This window comes from Panulirus ornatus, chromosome 32 (genome assembly GCF_036320965.1).
Source record: "Panulirus ornatus isolate Po-2019 chromosome 32, ASM3632096v1, whole genome shotgun sequence".
NCBI lineage: Eukaryota > Metazoa > Arthropoda > Malacostraca > Decapoda > Palinuridae > Panulirus > Panulirus ornatus.
This window is the reverse complement of record NC_092255.1, coordinates 27,014,597-27,032,205: the sequence shown is the minus strand read 5'-3', so window position 1 is coordinate 27,032,205 and position 17,609 is coordinate 27,014,597. Positions and strand designations below refer to the sequence as shown.

The 17,609-nt window shown below is 39.9% G+C and overlaps 1 protein-coding gene across 2 annotated transcripts in view; it reads right to left on the bottom strand.

The window, feature by feature from the left end:
* Window positions 1-17,609, bottom strand: part of LOC139759227 (LETM1 domain-containing protein 1) — a 30,960-nt gene that overhangs the window by 7,600 nt on the left and 5,751 nt on the right. For both annotated transcript variants that reach the window (XM_071681317.1, XM_071681318.1), the window contains exons 3-6: window positions 16,653-16,823; window positions 10,947-11,060; window positions 3,450-3,624; window positions 60-203 (exon numbers count right to left, since the gene is read on the bottom strand). In XM_071681317.1, the coding sequence (XP_071537418.1) occupies window positions 60-203; window positions 3,450-3,624; window positions 10,947-11,060; window positions 16,653-16,823 (604 nt within the window). The remainder of the gene's footprint in view (window positions 1-59; window positions 204-3,449; window positions 3,625-10,946; window positions 11,061-16,652; window positions 16,824-17,609) is intronic.

Below are 17,609 nucleotides of genomic sequence, written 5' to 3'. Positions count from 1 at the left end.
TAAAAAAAAAACTGTTTGGAGAGAGAAAAGCAAAATGTAAAACATAACATGATGCTTACTGATTTAAGTTGATCATGTGTCAATGAGTTGATCCCTTCCCTTGATATTGCGGCATCCATGTAATGCAAAATTCGTGCATGGTCTCTCAATCGGCGACGGCGTCTCCCCCAAACCGATCGTCCATGAAGTCGAAGTAATCCATTCTGTGGAGTGTTTAAGTTGTATACAGACGAAAATGTCTACAATTTCAACAGATGACAAGGAACCACTTGCTGTCCTCCCTCCTAACTTGTATACATACCTTACTTTCCATTTACTCTTCACCGCACTTACAATAGTAATTTTCCCCTTTTCCCCATATATATGTAGCACCTTCCACAAGATCTCTCTGTCAACCATAACATGTGCTTTCTCCAGTTATATTAATGATACATACAATTCACCCTTTCTTCAAATACTCCTCATGCAAATTCTTCAAAGCTAAGCTTTTACTATCACCTCTCTTTTCAGCTCACTTATGCATTCAAGTCTGCTGAAATATTCACTTCCTCTTTTTTAACCTCTTCTTTGCCTGTCATCACTTAGCTATTTGATTACCACTTTGCTATCTGCTTTCCTCACCATCATTCCAATTATCTTCTCCTGTCCTTCTCTGCTATTTGCCTTTTACCACTTTCCATCTCCTTCTCACAACACTCACCTCCTAACAGAACATTTTTCTGTTCTCTAAGTTCAATGGTCTTATCTCTCACCCTATTTTTCATTTGCCCTCTTTTCCATCTTTTATAATCCTAATCATTTGCACATGTTTCTTGCAGAAAATATCCATGTATCTCTTATTTCTCTTTCACAAGCAATTCAATTTCTTCATCCCACTCCTTCCTCGTACATCAAAATCTCACCTTCTGCAGACCATGTACTTTGCCCACTCATGTAAACACTGCTTCCCTAAATACCTTCCACTCTCCCTGTTTCATTTTCTTTCCCTCTGACACCCTTTAATCAAATTCTCTTGCTACATTGAACAGTGTGGAGAGGTCACTGTGAGGGCAAAGATGGGTATGACATGCTGTAGTGTAATCCTAACAATGTCGTATGGGTGCAATTTGTGGACCCTGTATACAAAAGAATACAGGATGGATGTGTTGGAAATGAAATGCTTAAAAACGATATGTGAAGTGAGAAGGATTGATTATGTAAGGAATGATAGTGTGTAAGAGGTGTGGTAGTAAGCTCTTTATGACTGAAAGAGCTTAAGAGAGTATGCTGGAATAGTGTGAATAGATGTAAAGAATGAATGAAGAGACACTGATTAAGAAGATATATGTGTCAGAAAAGGAGGTAGCAAGAAGGAAGGATGGAATTAATAAAGCCTTGAGATACTGGCAGGTGTGCATGGATTAATGTGAATTAGAGCAATATGGACTACCATGGTGTAGAGGTTAGCGGTCTGACCGTGACACATTCATAGGCCTCCCAGGGTCGAGCACATAGGTTCGAATCCTGGTTAAGGAAGTCAGTCCGCAGTCAACCCAGCTGTTCATCCACCCTTACAGGGTTGGCTAATAAAATGAGTACGTTTCACTCTATATTGGAAAGATGGAGTGAAAAAGACTTTGAGTGATCGGGGTCATGAACATACAGGAGGGTGAAAGGCATGCAAAGAATAGAGTGAATTGGAACAATGTGGTATACTGGGGTCAACGTGCTGTCAATGGATTGAACCAGGGCATGTGAAGCGTCTGGGGTAAACCATGGAAAGTTCTGTAGGGCCTGGATGTGAAGAGGGAGCTGTGGTTTCGGTGCATTATACATGACAGCTAGAGACTGAGTGTGAATGAATGTGGCCTTTGTTGTCTTTTCCTAGCGCTACCTCGCACACATGAGGGGGGCGGGGGATGGTATTCCATGTGTGGCGAGGTGGCGATGGGAATGAATAAAGGCAGACAGTGTGAATTGTGTGCATGGGTATATATGTATGTGTCTGTGTGTGTATATATATGTGTACATGAGATGTATAGGTATGTATATTTGCGTGTGTGGATGTGTATGTATATACATGTGTATGGGGGTGGGTTGGGCCATTTCTTTCGTCTGTTTCCTTGTGCTACCTCGCAAATGCGGGAGACAGCGACAAAGCAAAATATATAAATATAAATAAATAAATATATATAGTGTTAATCGGATGGCCTTGATTAGGGCCTCAGCTAAAAAATAAATAAAGGGTGTTACATGCTGCCACTGGGCACAAAAGGAGGTCATGGTGAGCGAGTAAAAAATACATATAAATATACATGAATATATCCGTTGTATACTTCACCTACAAGTGGCAATACTATTTGGTGATGTACCTCCTTCAACCATCATGAATAATAAGAGGCTTCCAGAAGGATGTTCACTTGGTCTTAACCACCACAGAGTAACTTAACCAGGCTTATGACATCACAACACAAAGCAGAGGTGGTGGGGGTACAAAGAACATTTCACTGTCAAGAACCACTAAATGGATGTTAAGGGGGCTCTTCTTACTATATTGAATCTGCTTTTCATCAAACAAAATATTTTTCTCATATATGGACAAAGACTTACCAGCATTTGTGAGTATATCCACATAAAGGATGAGGGACTTACAAGAAAAATCTAAGGAACAAAACTAACCCTTAGCAAGAGGTAGACCTCCATCACACTTACACGGTAAGAAGGTTACCTTCACATGACCAAATTCTTGAATTAGCTACTTCTACCTTCTTAGTGAAATAAACAACCATTAATACTTGTAATGGCATCCTATGAATTGTTGCCAGATGCTACAGACCAAAATGTTTTCCATACACTGTTCAGTTTATGAATATGTCGAGGATACTCATATGGGATCATATGAGTATCAAAAAGAATGAGTTGTGTGAGTTAAGTGTTGTCAAGATTGCATGTTTGTGAACAGAATGCAAGTAGTCAGTGTGTAGGTAAGGCAGAGAGAAATGACAGGTTCCTGGGTCAGAAGAGTACAACTTGACAACCAATGAAGTCCTGACTCTCTTCGGTGGTTGTCAAATAAAACATCAAAACATGCAGAAAAAAAAATAAAATAAAAAAAAACTTCATTTTCCCATGAATTTTCAGCACAGCTTGATCTTTTGTCACAAAATCATTGTTGTTGACTTAAAGTGAGACTCAGTGAAGACATGTTACAACAGCTTTTCTCCTATTACAATTTTCATATGTACTGATAATATTTTTTCATTTGTATATACTTATGCATGTAAAGATTTATATTCTGGCTGAAAATTTAATACTCTCACTCATTTGTCACTGACTTAAATACCACAGATGCAAAGGTTACGTAAAGTCCCTTAAGAAATAATCTAATGAAAATAAGACAGAATATACTGCAGTACAAAATAACACTAAAACTGGGGGACATTTTGTAACAATAAAAAGTTGTTTCTTACCACGTGGGTCAACCCGATCCTCTTGATGTGGAAGGGATCTCCTTGAAATAATGGTATAAGAGACACTATTTCATCAGTGGTTGGGTGAATTCCTGAGCCAACCTTAAAGAAAGCTCTTTTGCATTTTTCTTGCAGTTTTTCATCACTTATAGTAAAAAGAACAGCTTGCAAAGACCTGAAAAATCCAAGAGCCCAACATATAAATAACCTTATACAGTGTGGGTGTTAATGGACACTGCTTGTGGTTACTTTGTGAATGAAAAATCACTTTTGGCAACACTATCATTACCATTTGATTGAAAGGGAGTACAATCTAGTCAAAAAATTTCTTGCAACAAATGAGTCTACTAACTCTGGATGTAGCACAGCCATGAAGCTACAGGAGCCCCAGTCTCCTTCAGAAAAATCATTCTACTAGAATACCATGTTGAGTAATGCCTAAGATTCTTGTGCCATGGCCATCCCCTTCAAGGAGTTCCCGAAGGGAATGGGTGTCAGAGATATAGATACAGATAGAATAAATGGTAATGCCTAAGTCCTTCTATGATGGAAACATCCTGTACTCACAAACATATTTTCATCTTTTGCTAAGTAAACACCATATTTTAACATACTCTATCATATGAAATACAGTGTTGAATTCTTGCTACTGCATCATCAATTCAGTGCTTCATTCTTTGCATTTCCAAGGTGTCATCGCTGTCCTGAAATTTTGTACTTATAAAGCATGAGTGATGTACTCAGTGAATTATCAAAATGGTTGAGATTCTGCAATTACTGGGAATGTGATGCGGTGGAAACATTTCACATAAGGAAGTGGTATGAATGGATACTCTGGAAACAAGTGACAAACGAACTTACTTTCTTTCTTTTCTTTCGTACTATTCGCCATTTCCCGCGATAGCGAGGTAGCATTAAGAACAGAGGACTGAGCCTTTGAGGGAATATCCTCACCTGGCCCCCTTCTCTGTTCCTTCTTTTGGAAAATTGAAAAAAATGAGAGGGGAGGATTTCCAGCCACCCGCTCCCTCCCCTTTTAGTCGCCTTCTACGACACGCAGGGAATACGTGGGAAGCATTCTTTCTCCCCTATCCCCAGGGGCCCCTTTATAGGTAGTGAAGTCACTGTTTCATTCAAACAGTAGACATGGGTAGAGGATATGTGTAAATGATGGTGTGTAGGCTGTATGTACCTGATGCACCCCAATAAGTCATAAATGAGTAACGATAACAGATAGATTGGTTGATGGATTCTGCAAAAGACTTTTCTTCTTCATAAAGGTACTACTCATGGACAATGATGCCTATATCATGGATAGACCTGATGAAGACATTTTAAAAAGTGTCATCTATTTCAAAAGATAACAGAAGCATACAAGAGTTTGGAGCACTTAAATAAAAGAGTAACTCAGTAAATGGATGTTAATGATACAGTACAAAGTAGTTTTAAATATGGTATGATGTGAACTGGGCTACAATATATACGAAAAGGGAGTACAAATCATTGAAAGACTTAAAGAGGAGTCAGTGCCCTCTGAATTGTTGGCAGGGTAAATGTAAGGATAGTGACTGACTGTCTTAAAAGAATTAGTAAACCCTGCAGTGAGGAAGAATTAACAAGGTTTGGGAAGGGAGGGGGGTGTGTTGATCATATTTTTGCATAGACTCAATATGGGGTGCATGGAAGATTTCTGAATGCCTTTAAAATGGAAGTATTGCATATGTGACGGTAAGTGACTATTTGAAATGCATGTGGGTGTGTCAAGGAACAGCATCTTGAAGAGCAAGAATGCTAGCACAATGTGGGTAAATGGCACAATTTTTTTGAAAAGTGGATAAAGAGTTAGAAGAGAGGACTGAGTGAGAAGTGAGATATTCTGGAAAGGATGAGTACTAAGGAAGTATAAACATTCAGAGAGAATGAATTTGGGTACAAGTGGATATGGAGAGAAGAGCAAAGATTTTTCATGCATGTAAACCGAATGGAAACAATCAATGGAGGGTCAAAGGTTCAGTGGATGGGAAAAAATATGGAATATATATGTAGGGTGTTCAAGTAAAGTATTTTCTTGTAACATACACTGGAAATGATGTATGAAAAAGGTTTCGTATTGCTAACCCATGTGTATACTGGGAAAGACATCATTTGTTACAAACATAAAAACAAATAAAAACGATGCGTGATCAAGAAAATATGGTACAAAAAAATCAATATCAAGAGAAAAGACTAATACATAAGTCATCAGAATGAGAATTTAAAAAGTTATAGAAAAAGGAAAGACATTACAAATATCTAAACTATCTATCTACTTATTTATCTATTAAACTTTATCACAGTCTCCCACGTTAGCGAGGTAGTGCAAGGAAACAGTCGAAAGAATAGCTCAACCCACCCACATACACATGTATATACATACAGGTCCACACATGCACATATACATACCTATACATTTCAACATATACATATATATACATACACAGACATATACATATATACACATGTACAATATTCGTACTTGCTGCCTTTATTCATTCCCATTGCCACCCTGCCACACATGAAATGACAACCCTCTCCCCCGCATGCACGCAAGGTAGTGTTAGGAAAAGACAACAAAGGCCACATTCATTCAAACTCAGTCTCTAGTTGTCATGTATAATGCACCGAAACCACAACACCCTTTCCACATCCAGGCCCCACAGAACTTTCCATGGTTTACCCCAGACGCTTCACATGCCCTGGTTCAATCCACTGACAGCATGTCAACCCCGGTATACCACATCGTTCCAATTCACTCTATTTCATGCACGCCTTTCACCCTCCTGCATGTTCAGGCCCCGATCGCTCAAAATCTTTTTCACTCCATCTTTCCACCTCCAATTTGGTCTCCCACTTCTCCGCGTTCCCTCCACCTCTGACACACATATCCTCTTTGTCAATCTTTCCTCACTCATTCTCTCCATGTGACCAAACCATTTCAATACACCCTCTTTTGCTCTCTCAACCACACTTTTTATTACCACACATCTCTCTTAATCTTTCATTGCTTACTCGATCAAACCACCTCACACCACATATTGTCCTCAAACTACTCATTTAGAACACACCCACCCTCCTCCGCAACACTATCTATAGCCCACACCTCGCAACCACATAACATTGTTGGAACCACTATTCCTTCAAACATACCCATTTTTGCTTTCCAAGATAATGTTCTCGCTTTCCACACATTTTTCAATGCTCCCAGAACTTTCGCCCCCTTCCCCACCCTGACTCACTTCTGCTTCCACTGTTCCATCTGCTGCTAAATCAACTCCCAGATATCTAAAACACTTCACTTCCTCCAGTCTTTCTCCATTCAAACTTACCTCCCAATTGACTTGTCCCTCAACCCTACTGTACCTAATAAACTTATTTTTATTCACATTTACTCTCAGCTTTCTTCTATCACACACTTTACCAAACTCAGTCACCAGCTTCTGCAGTTTCTCACCCGAATCAGCCATCAGTGCTGTATCATCAGTGAACAACAACTGACTCACTTCCCAAGCTCTCTCATCCACAACAGACTGCACACTTGCCCCTCTCTCCAAAACTCTTACATTCATCTCCCTAACAACCCCATCCATAAACAAATTAAGCAACCATGGAGACATCATGCACCCCTACCACAAAGTGACATTCAATGAGTACCAATCACTTTCCTCTCTTCCTACTTGTAGACATGCCTTACATCCTCAATAAAAACTTTTCACTGCTCCAAATAACTTGCCTCGCACACCATATATTCTTATTACCTTTCATAGAACATCTCTATCAACTCTATCATATGCCTTCTACAGATCCATAAATGCTACATATAAATCCATTTGCTTTTCTAAGTATTTCTCACATACATTCTTCAAAGCAAACCCCTGATCCACACATCCTCCACAACTTCTGAAACCACGCTGCTCTTCCCTAATCTGATGCTCTGTACATGCCTTCACCCTCTCAATCAATACCCTCCCATATAATTTACCAAGAATACTCAACAAACTTATACCTCTGTAATTTGAGCACTCACCTTTATCCCCTTTGCCTTTGTGCAATGGCACTATGCATGCATTCCGCCAATCCTCAGGCACCTTACCATGAGTCATACATACATTAAATATCCTTACCGACCAGTCAACAACACAGTCATCCCTTCTTTCTTAAATTCCACTGCAATACCATCCAAACCCACTGCCTTGCCAGCTTTCATCTTCCTAAAAGCTTTTACTACCTCTTCTCTGTTTACCAAATAATTCTCCCCAACCCTCTCACTTCGCACACCACCTCGACCAAAACACCCAATATCTGCCACTCTATCATCTAACACATTCAACAGATCTTCAAAATACTCACTCCATTTCCTTCTCACATCACCAATACTTGTTATTACCTCCCCATTAGCTCCTTTCAACAATGTTCCCATTTGTTTTCTTGTCTTACGTGCTTTATTTACCTCCTTCAAAAACATCTTTTTATTCTCCCTAAAATTTAATGATACTCTCACCCCAACTCTCATTTGTCCTCTTTTTCACCTCTTACACCTTTCTCTTGACCTCCTGCCTCTTTCTTTAATACATCTCCCAGTCATTTAAACTATTTCTCTGCAAAACTCGTCCAAATGCCTCTCTCTCCTCTTTCACTAATAATCTTACTTCTTCATCCCACCACTCACTACCCTTTCTAATCTGCCCACCTCCCACGCTTCTCATGCCTCAAGCAATTTTTGCACAAGCCATCACTACTTCCCTAAATACATCCCCATTCCCCCTACATCCTTTGCTCTAACCTTTTTCCATTCTGCACTCAGTCTCTCCTGGTACTTCCTCACACAAGTCTCCTTCCCAAGCTCACTTACTCTCACCACTCTCTTCAAACTAACATTCTCTCTTCTTTTCTGAAAACCTCTATAAATCTTCACCTTCGCCTCCACAAGATAATGATCAGACATCCCTTCAGTTGCCCCTCTCAGCACATTAACACCCAAAAGTCTCTCTTTCCCACGCCTATCAATTAACACATAATCCAATAACGCTATCTGGACATCTCTCCTACTAACATACGTATACTTATGTATATCTCTCTTTTTAAACCAGGTATTCCCAATCACCAGTTCTTTGTCAGCACACAAATCTACCAGCTCTTCACCATTTCCATTTACAACACTGAACACCCCATGTACACCATTTATTCCCTCAACTGCCACATTACTCAACTTTGCATTCAAATCACCCATCACTATAATCCCGTCTCATGCATCAAAACTACTAACACACTCACTCAGCTGCTCCCGAAGCACTTGCCTTTCATGATCTTTCTTCTCATGACCAGGTGCATCGGCACCAATAATCACCCATCTCTCTCCATCCACTTTAGTTTTACCCATATCAATCTAGAGATTACTTTCTTACACTCTATCACATACTCTCACCACTCCTGTTTCAGTAGTGCTACTCCTTCCCTTGCCCTTGTCCTCTCACCAACCCCTGACTTTACTCCCAAAACATTCCCAAACCACTCTTCCCCTTTACCCTTGAGCCTCGTTTCACTCAGAGCCAAAACATCCAGGTTCCTTTCCTCAAACATACTACCTATCTTTCCTTTTTTCTCATCTTGGTTACATCCACACACATTTAGATACCCCAATCTGAGCCTTCGAGGTGGATGAGTACTCCCCACATGACTCCTTCTATTTCCCCTTTTAGAAAGTTAAAATACAAGTAGGGGAGGGTTTCTGGCCCCCACGCTCCCGTCCCCTTTAGTCGCCTTCTACGACAGGTGAGGAATGCATGGGAAGTATTCTTTCTCTCCTATCTTATATATAACTACATTCCCACCTAAAATCACTGCCAGAAGTCGTTCTGCAAATTAATTCATATAAAAACTTTGCGGCAGGGGTGTGTGATGTCTCCATGGTTGTTTAATTTGTTTATGGATGGGGTTGTAAAGGAGGTAAATGCAAGAGTCCTGGAAAGAGGGGCAAGTATGAAGTCTGTTGGGGATGAGAGAGCTTGGGAAGTGAGTCAATTGTTGTTCGCTGATGATACAGCGCTGGTGGCTGATTCATGTGAGAAACTGCAGAAGCTGGTGACTGAGTTTGGTAAAGTGTGTGGAAGAAGAAAGTTGAGAGTAAATGTGAATAAGAGCAAGGTTATTAGGTACAGTAGGGGTGAGGGTCAAGTCAATTGGGAGGTGAGTTTGAATGGAGAAAAACTGGAGGAAGTGAAGTGTTTTAGATATCTGGGAGTGGATCTGTCAGCGGATGGAACCATGGAAGCGGAAGTGGATCATAGGGTGGGGGAGGGGGCGAAAATTTTGGGAGCCTTGAAAAATGTGTGGAAGTCGAGAACATTATCTCGGAAAGCAAAAATGGGTATGTTTGAGGGAATAGTGGTTCCAACAATGCTGTATGGTTGCGAGGCGTGGGCTATGGATAGAGATGTGCGCAGGAGGATGGATGTGCTGGAAATGAGATGTTTGAGGACAATGTGTGGTGTGAGGTGGTTTGATCGAGTAAGTAACGTAAGGGTAAGAGAGATGTGTGGAAATAAAAAGAGCGTGGTCGAGAGAGCAGAAGAGGGTGTTTTGAAATGGTTTGGGCACATGGAGAGAATGAGTGAGGAGAGATTGACCAAGAGGATATATGTGTCGGAGGTGGAGGGAACGAGGAGAAGAGGGAGACCAAATTGGAGGTGGAAAGATGGAGTGAAAAAGATTTTGTGTGATCGGGGCCTGAACATGCAGGAGGGTGAAAGGAGGGCAAGAAATAGAGTGAATTGGAGTCATGTGGTATACAGGGGTTGACGTGCTGTCAGTGGATTGAAGCAAGGCATGTGAAGCGTCTGGGGTAAACCATGGAAAGCTGTGTAGGTATGTATATTTGCGTGTCTGGACGTGTGTATGTACATGTGTATGGGGGGGGGGGGGGTTGGGCCATTTCTTTCGTCTGTTTCCTTGCGCTACCTCGCAAACGCGGGAGACAGCGACAAAGTATAAAAAAAAAAAAAAAAAACTTTAGGATGTGTTAGAAACTCAAAGCAAAGAGCATGCCGCATGTTTAGTCTCAATAAGATGAAAAAACAAAAAAGACATAAATTGTAACTTCATATTTAGTTTTTATTTACCTTAGGAGATTTTTTTAAAGATATTTGAGTCTGAAAGGATTTTGAGTAAAATGGTGAACGAGGAATCTCCTGACTGGCTATCTCAAAAGCAAATGTAGAGAGAAAAATCATTCAATCAGTGTAATAGAATATGTAAAACATGAAGTTGTAATAACTAAAACTTAAAGGGGAAGGGTAATTGCGGAACATCTGAAGGGGTCTGAAAGTAAGGCAAATTCACTATATGGATTTAAGAGCAAATTCTTGTCTCAGTAACAAGAATAAGTTCTGCTTGAACACACTGTATAATAATCCAGCTAACAAATTCAAAATAAGAACATTTATTAAAGTAATCTTACATCACCTGAACACTGGACGAGCATTGAATAGCCTTTTCTTCAATGCTAACACAGCAAATTCATGGCGCTGCTGAATATCCCAAAAGTGGCGGCATAACAGATAGCGAGGAAACCAGTACCTGCAAATCATTAAATCAAGTCATATGGTTATCATAACAAAGGGATAGACATAACTTGATTTAGTCTTTCCATCTGTCAACAAGAGCACTATATAACAATTCTTTTGTTTGGTTTGCCATAGTTTTTCAAAAACAGTATAGATGTGAAACTATGTACTTTACATAATGTAATTCAAGCTACAGAGATTTAATTCCTTCCCTAGTTTGAGGGTGGTTTGGAAAATCTTTGTAAAGATCATTTCTTTCCATCCTTTATAACAAATACAGTGGTCCCTTAAAGTTCATGGTTAAACTATGTATTAACCCTTTTCAAAGCTCATCACCACAATTATGGCACAATACAGTGTGGAGCTCCACCCATTGTGTTGTGTACCACTGTATTAAGTTTCCATGGGACAATGGCTGATTCCTGTAGCTCTAGCAATTCCACAACCTCACCCATACATGTGTACAATAGTGAAAATAAGATAACATGGAATAAGGATAATAATGAGTAATACAACTATTTTGAGAGTTGCACTCCCCTGAACTTCTAGCAGTGTAACGTAAACAAAAAATTTCTGAATGATAACATTCCAATATAAACTCCAAGAAAATCAACACCAAAGTGCATTTTTAGTGGTACAACATACATAAGTTATTAGGGAGTCATAAAAAATAAAGTAATATAGGGTTATATCTTACCTTTCCTTCCTGCCCCAGGAGTCACGTCCACCTTTATGATGCTCCTGTAGCACTCAGGAAGCAAGCCACGTCCACTAGTTGGGACCATAAGTCATACAGTTTTGTGGCACTGTGTATGTATATATGTCCAGAAAGGACCATGGTGAAGTGCCTGAGGACTAGCCGAATGCATGCATGGTGCCATTGTACAAAGGCAAAAGGGATAAAGGTGAGTGTTCAAACTAGAGAGGCATAAGTTTGTTGAGTATTCCTGGTAAATTATATGGGAGGGATTTGATTGAGAGGGTGAAGGCATGTACAGAGCATCAGCCTGGAGAAAAGCACTGAGGTTTCAGAAGTGGTAGAGGATGTGTGAATCAGGTGTTTCCTTTGAAGAATGTGTGTGAAAATACTTAGAAAAAGGTGAATTTGTATGTAGCATTTATAGATCTGGAGAAGGCATATGATAGGGTTGACAGAGATGCTTTGTGGAAGGTCTAAGAATATATGGTGTGGGAGGTAAGTTGCTAGAAGCTATGAAATTTTTTTTACCAAGGATGTAAGGTATGTGTATGAGTAGAAAGAGAGGAGAGGGATTGGTTCCCAGTGAATGTTGGTCTGCAGCAGGGGTGTGTGATGTCCCCATGGTTGTTTAATTTGTTTATAGATGGAGTAGTTAGGGAGGTAAATGCATGAACTTTAGGGAGATGGGCGAGTATGCAGTCTGTTGGGGACGAGAGGGCTTAGGAAGTGAGTCTGTTGGGAATGAGAGGTCTTGGGATGTGAGTCAGTTCTTGTTCACCGATGATACAGCTCTAGTGGCTGATTCAAGTAAGAAACTGTAGAAGTTGGTGACTGAGGTTGGAAAAATGTGTGAAAGGAGACAGTAGAGAGTGAATGTGAATAAGAGCAAGGTTATCAGGTTCAGTAGTTTGAGGGACAAGTAAAGTGCGATGTAAGTTTGAATGAAGAAAAATTGGAGGAAGTAAAGTGTTTTAGATATCTGGGGGTGGACTTAGCAGAGAATGGAATCATGGAAGCAGAAGTGAGTAACAGGGTGGGGGAGGGGGGGAAGGTTCTAAGAGCAATAAAGAATGTGTGGAAGGAGAGATCATTATCTCGCAGAGAAAAAATGGGCATGTTTGAATAAATAGTAGTTCAAACAATGTTATTTGGTCGCGAGGATGTGTTGGAAATTAAATGCATGATGACAATATGTGGTGTGAGATGGTTTGATCGAGAAAGTACTGAAAGGGTAAGAGATGTGTAGAAATAAAAAGAGTATAGTTGAGAGAGCAGAAGAGGGCGTGTTGAAATGGTTTGGACATATGGAGAGAATGAGTGAGGAGAGATTAACAAAGGGGATATATGTGTCAGAGGTGGAGGGAATGAGAAGTGGGAGAGTGGGAGACCAAATTGGAGGTGGAAGGATGGAGTGAAAAAGATTTTGAGCGATCAGGGCCTGAACATGCAGGAGGGTGAAAGGTGTGCAAGGAACAGAGTGAACTGGAACAATGTGGTATACCAGGGTCCACGTGCTATCAATGGATTAAACCAGGGCATTTGAAGCGTCTGGGGTAAACCATGGATAGTTTTGTGGGGCCTGGATGTGGAAAGGGAGCACGTGGTTTCAGTGCATTATACATGACAGTTAGAGACTGAGTGTGAACGAATGTGGCCTTTGTTGTCTTTTCCTAGCGCTACCTCGTGCGCGTGCGGGGGAAGGGGGTTGTCATTTCATGTGTGGCGGGGTGGCGATGGGAATGAATAAAGGCAGCAAGTATGAATCATATACATGTGTATATACGTATATGTCTGTGCATGTATATGTATACGTTGAAATGTATAGGTATGTATATGTGCGTGTGTGGACGTGTATGTATATACTTGTGTATGTGGGCCATTCTTTCGTCTGTTTCCTTGCGCTACCTCGCTAACGCGGGAGACAGCGACAAAGCATAATAAATGAATAAATAAATAAATATATATATATAAGTACATATAAGTATATCACACATGACACATGACAGGTAGAGATTGAATGTGAATGAATGTGGTCTTTGTTGGCTTTTCCTAGTGCTACCTTGCATGCACGCAGGGGGATGGGGGTATCATTTCAAGTGTAGCGGGGCGGTGGTGGGAATGGATGAAGGCAGCATGTATGAATATGTACATGAGTATATATATATATGTCTGTGTATGTATATGTTGAAATGTATAGGTATGTATATGTGCATGTGTGGGTGTCTATGTATATACATGTGTATGTGGGTGGGATGGGCCATTCTTTCATCTGTTTCCTTGCACTACCTCGCTAACGCGGGAGACAGTGATAAAGTATAATAGAAAAAAAAAATAGAATATTCATTTCATGGTCAAGCCTATTTTCACCCCTGAAGTCTGGGTAATGGGTCTTGATGGGACCTGATTTATAACAACCTCATATGTCTTTGCCTCATGGAAAACATGTATATAAGCCTCGAACATGCAAGTGAAATATATAATCACAGCAGTCACTGAATAACTGCAAGGATCTCCTACACATCCCACCCTTTCAACACCACAACTTGTGTACTTTTCCTGCCAACTATCTTCTGATTCATCTGCAACTTCAGCAATGTCTTTTTTGAACTGTTATTTACTAAGATTTTTTGGTAAACAAATGCAAATGGGAAGATTAAAAAAGTCTAGAAATATTTGACAGACAATATTACATACATAACTGCTGGAAGACTGACTGTTATAGTACTCAGGAAGGGAAAAAGAGCAAGTTTATTGCCTACCTTCATGAAGGGCAGAAAAAAAATTTGTTGTGCTATAAGAACATCAATGACAAGCATGATCCACATAATACTTTGCAAGACATTCAGGATGTATATGGATGTGTACTTGCAAGACAAAACTACAAATGTAATAAGCATCATTGTTTCAGAGGGAAGAATTATGCATTACAATATTTATATCAATTATTTATTTATTCATTTTGCTTTGTCGCTGTAGAGGGAAGAATTATACATTACAATATTTATATCTATTATTCATTTATTCATTTTGCTTTGTCGCTATTTCCCGCGTTAGCGAGGTAGCGCAAGGAAAGACGAAACAATGGCCCAACCCCCCCATATACACATGGATATACATACACGTCCACACATGCAAATATACATACCTATACATCTCAACGTATACATATATATACACACACAGACATATACATATATACACATGTACATAATTCATAGTCTGCCTTTATTCATTCCCATTGCCACCTCGCCACACATGAAATAACAACCCCCTCCCCCCTCATGTGTGTGAGGTAGCGCTAGGAAAAGACAACAAAGGCCCCATTAGTTCACACTCAGTCTCTAGCTGTCATGTAATAATGCACCGAAACCACAGCTCCCTTTCCACATCCAGGCCCCACAGAACTTTCCATGGTTTACCCCAGATGCTTCACATGTCCTCGTTCAATCTATCGACAGTATGTCAACCCCGGTATACAACATCATTCCAATTCACTCTATTCCTTGCACACCTTTCACCCTCCTGCATGTTCAGGCCCTGATCACTCAAAATCTTTTTCATTCAATCTTTCCACCTCCAATTTGGCCTCTCACTTCTCATTCCCTCCACCTCTGACACATACATCCTCTTGATCAATCTTTCCTCACCCATTCTCTCCATGTGACCAAACCATTTCAAAACACCCTCTTCTGCTCTCTCAACCACACTCTTTTTATTACCACACATCTCTCTTACCCTATTATTGCTTACTCAATCAAACCACCTCACACCACATATTGTCCTCAAGCATCTCATTTCCAGAACATCCAACCTTCTCCGCACAACTCTATCCATAGCCCACGCCTCGCAACCATATAACATTGTTGGAACCACTATTCCTTCAAACATACCCATTTCTTGCTTTCCGAGATAATGTTCTTAACTTCCATACATTCTTCAATGCTCCCAGAATTTTCGCCCCCTCCCCCAACCTATGATTCACTTCTGCTTCCATGGTTCCATCCGCTGCCAAATCCACTCCCAGATATCTAAAACACTTCACTTCCTCCAGTTTTTCTCCATTCAAATTTACCTCCCAATTGACTTGACCCTCAACCCTACTGTACCTAATAACCTTGCTCTTATTCACATTCACTCTCAGCTTTCTTCTTTCACACACTTTACCAAACTCAGTCACCACCTTCTGCAGTTTCTCACATGAATCAGCCACCAGCGCTGTATCATCAGCGAACAACAAATGACTCACTTCCCAAGCCCTCTCATCCACAACAGACTGCATACTTGCCCCTCTTTCCAAAACTCTTGCATTTCACCTCTCTAACAACCCCATCCATAAACAAATTAAACAACCATGGAGACATCACACACCCCTGCCACAAACCTACATTCACTGAGAACCAATAACTTTCCTCTCTTCCTACACATACACATGCCTTACATCCTCGATAAAAACTTTTCACTGCTTCTAACAACTTGCCTCCCACACCATATATTCTTAGTACCTTCCACAGAGCATCTCTATCAACTCTATAATATAATAACTCTATAACATGCATTACAAATATTCTAAATTTCAGGGATATGAGTGAGCACAAACAATCAAAAGGATATAGGTTAGGAAAAAGGGTGTTTTGGTCATACATAGTGCTGCAACAAATTCCCCTACATATCAAAAATACAGGCAGTGTTTTGCAGTCAAATACACTAAACTTGCATGAATGGAATGAAACTAAAAATTTTGGACAATAAAAAGAAAGATGCCAGAGCAAAATGAAGGATTATACGGATGAGTGGGATATAAGGATCATCAAATGGAGAATCTTTGGAACAACTATCCTCCAATACAGATGAAAACATCTATGAAATATTAATCTGAATGACTGATATGATAAAACGATGACTTACCCAATTGGAAAAGCAATATTCTGTCCAAAAGGCACTGAAGACATAAGCAGCACAGGAAAAACCCTGATCATGTCTCCAGGCATGTGATAGTACAGTTCCAGCTCTCGATGGCTCACTGTACGTAAGGTGCAGCCTGGTAAACTTAGCTGTACCAACAACTTGATGAAATCCCTGTTAAATAATACCAAACCATAAACCATGCTGAAGCTCAGTAATATTCAAGAAACAAACACTGAAAACTGAGGATAAATGCATGTCTAAAAAGGATAATTACTAAATTTACAGCATTCATAAATCAGTTATCACTTAGAAATGCAAAACGTTTTGACTAGAATTAAAGCAGCATTTTCTTTACAGGAGACAAAAGTGAGTTGGACATCTGAATGGTTATAGCTCACTCAGTAAAGGAAAACAAACCAGTCAAAGAGATTTAATAGAAGGGTGAATAAAAAGTATAGCAAAGAACCATTTGTGGGAAAGAAAATTAATATAGTATTTTAGTTGATAAATCATATTCAAATTAAGGGATTTCAATACAATCAAGAACTTAAAAAGAATACAGAAGTTCAAACAGATGAATGACTGCAGAGAAAGCTGAAGAGATGGGGGTAATAAGAGTGCAAATATCCCTCGCCATACAGTATGAAAAGGTAATTACTGATGTTAACCAAATGGCCAATAAACAAAATATCACCCCTACAAATAACCAACACAAATGAAATTCTTTTAAACTCAGGTCCTGATATTCATCAGAGCTGGTTTGCCAACAAACCACTGAATTTCAACAGTGCTACTGAGAGTAGGCAGTTACATTCTGGTTGAAGAAATGCAAAAGATAATAGGGACATTAATCATCCATGTAAGAATCTCAACTTTTGAAAACTGATACATAAAACGCCAGTCCATGAATGTGGAAGGATGGAGTGAGAAAGATTTTCAGCGATTGGGGCTTTAACA